At 40.8% G+C, this 7,100-nt stretch overlaps 1 protein-coding gene across 1 annotated transcript in view; it reads left to right on the top strand.

Moving 5' to 3' along the window:
- The first annotated feature begins 5,920 nt into the window (after window positions 1-5,920).
- Window positions 5,921-7,100, top strand: part of cadm2a (cell adhesion molecule 2a) — a 229,894-nt gene continuing 228,714 nt past the window's right edge. The window contains exon 1 of the mRNA XM_085364512.1: window positions 5,921-6,351. Coding sequence (XP_085220638.1) covers window positions 6,291-6,351 — 61 coding nt within the window. The 5' untranslated portion in view covers window positions 5,921-6,290. The remainder of the gene's footprint in view (window positions 6,352-7,100) is intronic.

Genomic DNA, 7,100 nt, shown 5'->3' with positions numbered 1-7,100 from the left:
AAGAGAAGTGTAGTGCATAAAATATAAGAGATATTCTATTGATACTTGGTATTGTAACATACAGTATTAAAGATAAGTAATATCGATTAGTCCATTCATTCTTTATGGTACAGGATTGTAAGGAGAACAATATAGTGGTGCTCTGTTTTATTATGATGATCTGTCTGTGTGTGTAAAGACGCTGCAGGTAAATAACACATTGCCCTAGAGCCCCCAGAGTAGATGCTCTGTTCCTGAATATTCCCACATAGTAGCTCAAAGAAACAAAACTTTATTTCCTGTCTCAGTGCCTCGTATCTACTACAAATCAAATAGTAATACACAAAGAACTGTCAACTACAAGTAAATACACATACATACAATAGATCCTCTGAAGAGTCTGAGTTTGAGACTGAATATTATGCAGGTGGGGAATCTATCTGGTCGTTTATACCTTTGAATGGATGTGGAATGCTGCCATTCTCATTAACAAGAGGGCAGTCCCTATCGTCTTTGTATGCAGAGTTTGGTCTAGGAACACTTTCCGAGTGAGTGGTACTGAAACAATTGGTGTGCCACTCTAATCTCAACACTGCTGCTGAGCTTTGGATCTGGTTGTATTTGGCAGACAGTCTCCCCTTGTGGTGTGGCAGCCTGCAATAGCTCTGCTCTTTGTGGCACTTCACGGTTGCCAAAATCGGAAGAAAAGGTCATTTATACTGCCGACACAGTGGGAGAAAAACACTCAGGTGTCTGCAAGAGAAGCAGGCTCCATGCTGAAGTTATACATCCATTCTGCAAAGTAGCAACTGTGCTGTAAAGTCTTTTCAGTTACTGGTGCACTCTGCATCTACATAGAATTTTCCTTCCCCTCGGTTTCCTGTCTGTGCCGCAGCAGAACTTTTCACCGTGCTTTTCGCCTCCTACTCTGTCGGATGGATTTCACTTCGCAGTTTTGACATGTATAGCAAGTATACAGTATTTGTGTTGGCAGGCATTCTATGCTAAATTGCATATATTACCAGCTTAACACAATATTACTACTGATAATGTGATGAGATCCTGCAGTATTTAAATAGCTGTGATTTAGAATGAATTAGTGATTTACTTTTTGCTCGAATTAGACAGTGAAAAGCAGGCAGACGGAAGCTGAAAAATGGATTGCAGGGGAGTGCTGCAGAAAAAGAGTGTGCTCCAAGCCCCTTAAGTCCTGGCAATAACATCAGCACAGTTCCAGATGTCACATCACGAGTCCAAAGAGTATCAAGAAAACACAACATGTAATTTTCAAAACTTACCAAGAGTAGCTGCATCTCTGTGTTTTAATTGAGTTTTGCAACTAAAGTGAAAAACTGAGTTTATTATTCATCAGTAAATATGCATACATTTACATGTCATTTCTATTTATGGTAAACATCCAGTTTTCTGTCAAGGATGTGGAATTGTTTAGTTTGTTTTCCGGATTTACTTACTTATTTATTTCAGTTTTGTTATTGTGAGTGGCTTTGACAAAGTGGGTCATTCATTTGAATATGCAGGCACACGGACACATGGCTGAAAGAAAATTTCAATATAAAAGGTGAGGTGATTTATGTGGTGCCCCGCCTTGTTCCATCCAAGCCAAAGTGCTAGGCCCTCAGCTAGCTTGGCAACATGTGTCAGCCTACATTAGGTGGACCAGTGAACAATAGTCTCAGCCAGGAGCAGGTGGTTGTGACTTGAAACTCTGAGAGGAGGGTGTGCACTAATGGCAATGTGTGTGTGTGTGTGTGTGTGTGTGTGTGTGTGTGTGTGTGTGTGTGTGTGTGTGTGTGTGTGTGTGTGTGTGACAGAGAGAGGGAGAGAGAGTGAGAGAGAAAGAGAGGAAGGAGAGAGAGAGTGGTCTATCTGCCATCTGGAGCGCTGAGACAATCCCAGGTGAGGCGGAAACTTGAATGTGCTGTTTCTATCAGTTCACTGACTGGCCACTCTCCTGGATCCAAATGCTTTTTAGAGGAGACCCCCCTGGTTTCTTTGCTATGCCTCTAGTGATGACACACACCAATTCTGAGAGTGTGAAATGAGCCATTACCAGGTGTGCAGCAGCTCCTCTTAAAGTGGACTGACCCAAAAGAAGATCAGCAGGCCAAGTCAAGTCCAATTTGCTCGTAGAACATTTTTCACAAGCTGATTGAAATATTTTACAGTAAATAAGGGGTGCAGTGTGCGCGTGTTTGTGTGTGTGTGCAGGCAAGCAAAAGCTGTCTTGAAAGAAAGCTTATAGCAGAATAACATTTAAGGTCATTTTTAGCCATCTCAGCTCTGATACTGATTATCAGTAAAGCGTAGAACAAGTTTGAAATCAAAATTTGATGTCATTTTTAAATTACTGCAAATTTGTCACACATGTGCACACCATTCGCCCCAAATAATGAAAAGAATTCAGCAACAGAGATGGATTGTCATGTAGCACTTGCAGAGTTTACCTCGTCTTGTCTGTTAGCAGATAACACTTCCTGCTATGCAGCTTTAGATGTGTGATTGAAATTATGCTGAGTTGTTATTAGTATGAAAAGGCAACTTTGAATAAGCAAAGCTAATTTTATAAATAATGCATAGGGCACATTTATAATCAAGCTAAAGATGCAATCTAAGGGAGCAGCACTGTGCCTTTACCTCAGAACTGTGTCATGAAAAAAATTGGCATACTGTTTCAAAGTATGTGACTGACAAATTATTACATAAAACATTTGTTCCATAACTAATTTTGTTTTGCAATCACACCATATGCACTATCATAACAGCAACTCCCTAATAGCTGCTGCATCACACGTTTGATTGCAGAGCTTCTGGTTTCTATTCTATGATTAGTTTTATGATGCTTGAAATTGATTTATGTGTAGAGATCAGTGTTGTTTTGTGCACTTTATCCATTACATTCTTTTGATAGTTTCACAGTGGCCATATAGCCAAGTGGTAATATGCTCAAAGTGCTTCACGTTTCCATGGCATTTTAAAAGACTTGCTCATTTCAATGTTCTTCGTATCTTCATATGGAATAACAAAGCAGTCGGTAGCCTTTTCTCAAAATGAGAACTCCTCGAGTTGCTCAGCAGGTTCAATTAATTTCCATATACAGTCCAGCAGGCTCTGTGTTTCAGCACTGTCAGGGTGAAATAAGTGATACCAAATGAAAGTACCAAGCTTCAGCTTTCTCCATACAGAAAGATATATGAGACAGGGTGTTTGCACTTTAAGACTTTTAAAACTAATCAGCCAGATACAGATGAACTCAAACAAAATCACCATGTGTGGTGCTTTGTAGAAGGACACAGTGACTACTTCTGATTTATTAATATCATCAAGCTGCACTTTGTTTAGTTTTTGCCTTGCAAACAGTTTTCTGCTTATACACCAGATCTGTCTTCTTATGTCTCCCATGTCACAGACTTAGATTTCTAGCGACCTCATTTTCAACCTGTTAGTTTTACACTATTTTTGATATCTCGCATTTATTTCTAGCTTTTCTTATTAATATTATCTTTGCTTGCATTTTTACTTGTTGTCAGCCAACAGCTCCACCTTAATCTAAATAAAGCCCCAGTTAATCATCAGCAACAGCTGCCTAAGAAATACATTTTACTATTACTACAATGTGTTGAGTAAGTTTTGAATACTTGCAAATTGGCCAAAAAGCTGTCTTACATATAGCTAGTTACACATTAAATCAAACCCTCTGTTTGGTACCATCGTTTTTTATTACCTTTGCCAAGGGGGTCATGTTTGTAGTGGTGCTTGTGTGTGTTTTATCATTACGTCTGTAAACTCAATAGCTCGAAAAGCTTTCACTGAATTCTGATAAAACTTTGTAGGGGTAGAGAGTGGGGTCATGTGATTAGATTAATTAAAATTTGGCTTACATCCATCAAGGTCTTCAAGGCCAATGTAATAATTTCGTGGTCAAAAACTGACATAAAACCTTATAACTACAAGTACATATTGTCAACATATAGAAAGTAGCATATAAATATTTAAAATATCATGGTATATTCAAGCTCTCCTTTAAGGTTACTAGATTGATAATTGATAAAGTGATAAAAAAGTGATAATAATGCTATATAAAGCTAGATAATACGTTTTTAGACTGACAAGAACATATAGGCATGGGATGTTATGAATTTCTTTCGTACATTACAGTAACAGGTTATAACTGATGAAATAACAATATGAAAACATATACAATGTTCCAGCAATGTCTTTGTTTGTCTGTTTATTTTCTTTTTATTGTAAAACAAAATAAACTTGTGATTACAAACTTTTTTCACTTGATATTTAACACATTTAAACAAATTTTACGGAAAAATGAAACGAGTGCTACATATGTACTATGGCCATGTGAATAAAAAATAATAATAACAAAATTACACTCAAAATTGTATGAGGTACTTTTTTTCCTGCACTACAAACTTCTTGTATGTTTAAAACAAATAAACACAATGACCATATAGAAATTAAAATACTATTTCTTTAAAAGTAAACACCACTCCAAGAGGTATCTGCTGAAGCACAGAACCTAAAGGGCAATAGATACGTCATATGGTCCTACCAGTACACAAAAGTCTGTTAAGTGATAAACAATCCTAATTAATTTCTGTGTTACTTATAGACAGACAGTATGATTGTGACCTAACCATCCAAATTCAGTTTCTCAGACCACCCTTTCAACATACAAAACTACATTAAAATGTGACGATCATACATGATCACATACCTCAGCCATGAGTCCTCAGTCCCGACATGTCAGTCTCACCATGCCCTCGTATTGTGGGACCTGCTCTTTCTTTTCCTGCTTCATTCTTAACTGCTTTTTCTATCTGTGTCCCTCATACCTACGTGCTGCCTTGTCCCCTCACATCCCACTTAACCTCACCATCCGCCAGATTGTCCCCTGCAAGACAATCTTCAAAGCTCGGGTATTTGTCAACCCTAATACTTCACAGTTCTCTAACCTTGATCATCACCATCAACCACGCGGAAAGAGATGAAACGTGTACGTGAGTTACCCAGTTCATGCAGGAGGGCAGCTCACGCTCAGGAGCGTGTCAACACGCACCTTCTGTGTTTTGAATTCAGAGTCCATTCCACGAGTACACTGTAAAAAATGATCGGTCTGTGTCGATTAGGCAGTGCCCAGTAGCAGCATCCCGGAAACAATGCATTTCACGCCACACTTCAGAGGCTGAAATCACAGATCCCACTCAAACAGCTGAATCGTTTTACCAGTTCTGCAGTGGCTGATTCAGATTTACAGGGAAATTTAAATAAGAATTAATTTACGAATTTCCCAGTGTTTCCGCCCCTTATGCTGCCTTCGTCCCAGCTTTATTATTCAAACTGTATTGGTCATCATCACTCATGCAGTGTATTCGTTTTACTTATAAGAGGCGCAACTGCAGAGGTGCACAATTTTCAAACGTATGTTTATAGAGTGGTGCGTGACAGCATACTTGCATATGGGTTATCTAACTCTTTTTATTGTTCATATAATAAAACACACACGCACAAAAAAGAATTCTGCTACTGAGCGAGAACATTCCAGGTTACCACGAAACAGCTGCCTTCAGACATTTGCAAAGATTAGTATCACTGACTCGACAAGCTTTGTCCACTTTCCTGTGCGGGGGGGAGGGGGATTAACTCATCTCACTGACCTTCCTTCTGCTGAGACTGAATCATATTTTAACAGTGAATGTCTAAAACCTTGTTGAAAGCGATATTTCTTGCAGTATGCATCGCGCACGCGCATGGCACACGCAAACGCACAGACGCTCTCCCCTCCAGCTTCCCTCCCCCGCGGGTCGTTCTGATTGGTTCACCTTTCATGTCAGTCAGAACCGTGTGGGCGGGACTCAAACAATCCACTCGTGTTCCCTTCGCCGTGGACGCCACAGCAGACCAAGAGCGGGGCAGACAGTAGTAAGGCAACGGCATTCATCCTGTTACCGGAGGACAACTCTTCTTGGTTCCTGAGGTTTTCGGTTCCTGTTCAGAGGACCGGAAACTAACTCTACACCTTACTGGCGGTGCATTTGTGAAAGAACACCCAAAATATTGTTTTTGATGACCGAGACTTTTTACGTATTCCAAAGCAAGACAGATTGCGGGTCGGGAAGTCGGTTTGCATTAACCCCGTTCCCCGTCTCCAAGAGACGCACAAAAGGCACACTCCCAAGTCTACCTGGATAAGCTGACAAAGCCGTCCGGTTACAGATCCAGAATTGGAGAGGAGAAATAAGCGCGGAAAGACGGGAGCAAGACAAGGGGAAGACAGGATGAAACTCAAGAGTCATTTGATTTTCACCCTCTACACTATTTATGGGATTCTTCTTAAAGGTGAGCCTGGGACGGGTGGTGCGTACGTGCGTGAGTTGTCTATGTGCGTGATGTGTATACGCGCATGTTCCAGGCCAACAGCAGGGCAGGATAAACCCTCTCCGTTACACATACACACACACACACACACACACACACACACACACACTCACAGATAGAGCTTCTCATTCACATGTGCTATACGTGTCTCTGTGCCTGCGCGTATACTGTATACGTGTGTTGAATGGATGCGCGTTTGTCTGAAAACGCGAGGCAGCTAGAGAAGAAAGCGTGCCCTATAACAGCCAGGTTGGCTAGAATATCCTGTTTTCATAAATGTATGCACTGGGCACGGGTCCTCAACCCAAGCGCGAAAGCCTAAAGTCTGTCGCATCTGTGTCTTTATGATGTTGATGTTGTGTCCTGTGCGTGATTGGTTGTCCAAAAAAAAAGACACACCTCAAAATGATCACAATAACCGTCCCCCGCGGTTGTTTTTGACTTGCAGCACTTAAATGAGTGCCGGAGACACTGGCAGCTTTTTGCGCACCGAACAGTTTGGCACTGCTCGTTAAGGCAGCTTTAGAAGCTCTTTGACATGCGGAGCTTTTTGTTTGCTGAGTGCATTTCCCTGTTTTAATTCATGATCGAGACTTATGTTTAGTCTGCTCTGTAGAGATATCTGCGTTTTTGCGTACGGTCAGCTCGGGCGGCTTGTGCGTAAGTAACGATTTAAGGAAGCCTGGATTGACGACCACACGTACATGGGT

This window comes from Diplotaxodon limnothrissa, linkage group LG10, assembly GCF_057381915.1.
Source record: "Diplotaxodon limnothrissa isolate DT_005_m linkage group LG10, D_limnothrissa_male_GT1.1, whole genome shotgun sequence".
Taxonomy (NCBI): domain Eukaryota; kingdom Metazoa; phylum Chordata; class Actinopteri; order Cichliformes; family Cichlidae; genus Diplotaxodon; species Diplotaxodon limnothrissa.
This window is presented reverse-complemented; position numbering and strand designations above follow the sequence as displayed.